Source organism: Drosophila guanche, unplaced genomic scaffold (genome assembly GCF_900245975.1).
Source record: "Drosophila guanche unplaced genomic scaffold, DGUA_6, whole genome shotgun sequence".
NCBI lineage: Eukaryota > Metazoa > Arthropoda > Insecta > Diptera > Drosophilidae > Drosophila > Drosophila guanche.
In genome coordinates this window covers 1-1587 of record NW_022997592.1, presented here as the reverse complement: position 1 = coordinate 1587, position 1587 = coordinate 1, and the positions used below count along the sequence as shown (strand labels likewise).

At 44.9% G+C, this 1587-nt stretch overlaps 1 protein-coding gene across 1 annotated transcript; it reads right to left on the bottom strand.

Annotated features, from left to right (window-relative positions):
- Window positions 1-795: 795 nt before the first annotated feature.
- Window positions 796-1581, bottom strand: LOC117591725. The gene is made up of 2 exons (XM_034285041.1): window positions 1078-1581; window positions 796-1025 (listed from the first exon to the last, which is right to left on the bottom strand). The coding sequence occupies exons 1-2, from the start codon at window positions 1444-1446 to the stop codon at window positions 858-860; spliced, it is 537 nt and encodes a 178-aa protein (XP_034140932.1). The 5' UTR covers window positions 1447-1581; the 3' UTR covers window positions 796-857.
- Window positions 1582-1587: the final 6 nt, after the last annotated feature.

Sequence of the window (1587 nt, the reverse complement as noted above, 5' to 3'; positions counted from 1 at the left end):
TGAAATGTGCGAAAAGGGCCAGACACAGACACACACTGAAAAAATAAGCTTACAACCCAAAAAAAAAGTCTTGTCAGCGCTCGCCAATTGTTTGGCAGCAGCTAAAAACGTTTTCGTTTTCGTTTTCTAATATTACCGAACAAAAACTAAGCTACGAATAAAAGAAACGGCAGACGCTCCACTCCATGCCACGCCACTCCGCTGAAGGGAGTGCGTGAGTGGTGTGGAAATTGTGGGAATTCCCAGTGCATATAAATTATTAAAAACAACTAATTAAATGTCTGATAAAGCACATGCTAATTATTATTACAAGAATGTATTGCACTTATTGTTTCTTTTCAAAGAACCTGCAGCAGTCTTTTGCCAACAGTTTTAAATTTACTGACGCGATTACTGGGGTGACCGTAAGATGTCCGTAAGATAGCAAAAACTAGAACAGCTCGTGACTCTGCCAAAGAATAAAATGTTAACAAGAACTAAAAGACGGTATCAGTATCATAATTATAAATAGATAATCCTTGCTTCACTTGGAAAAGCTACGAAATAGCTTCAGATACTGAAGAATTGATCCACTTTTGAGTGGAGGCCTCTTGGCATGTTGCAAATGAAATTTCACTGATGTGAGCAGGGCAGGAAAGGGCACACACTCTGTCCTACCACCTGGCATTACTTTCAATTTGCATTTGCACAAAATGAAGTGATTTGTTGGGATAAAAAGTGAATAGAAAACAAAGAAAAGTCTCTGTCCAAATAGAAATCATGGAAAACAGAAAAAAGAAAGACAGTCGCCTGCCATTGTCTGTATTATTTAGGCATTTCGTTTACTTAAACTCGAAATTCGCTGTGTAAACTCTGGATCAGGCATCGCTTGTATCATATTGCGACATCTCCATGTTCTCCTCCAAGGAAGTGACGACCTGAACGTAGCCATGAAAGAATAATTGAACATCGGCAATGGGCTTGATATCGTCCTCAGCATGCTTAACACGGACAATGTCTTGCTTTCCGGCCCAATACTCCGAGAACTGCAAGAAGAATCTGTAAAAGTGCTCCATGGACTCTTTGCGGCACACTCACCATTGTGTTGTAACTCTCAACGAGTTTCGTGCAGTGTCTCAGTATGAAGGTCAATGGGTAGCCCGGATCATTTTCGATCCGCATGCGATAGATGCCATGCAGCAGTTCACCTGTCAGCAGGGCACCCTGAACCACATAGAACTCTCGCAGCTGCGGACATTGACGAACCATATCGAGCACCTGTTCGTTGGTCAAATTGTGGCAACGGTCCAGGCCAATGTAACGCTGCACCTGCGGCAAGTCGAGGCCTTCAATGGCAACGTCCCAAAAGTCGCAATTGCCCAGAACGAGACTGCGAACGTGGGTGCAACGGCCCATGGCCATGGCCGCGAGGCTTTGTGCACCCGATTCCAGCCAGGAGCAGTCCATTTGAATGGCCTCAATGGCCTCGGACTTCAGTCCGAAGATTGTGTTCAGACAATCGACAGTCAGGCCGCTCTTCCGGCCGCAATGGGACAACTCGATCAGATGTTGATGGGGGCAGCCGACGAGGAGTTCGCGTTGAATGGC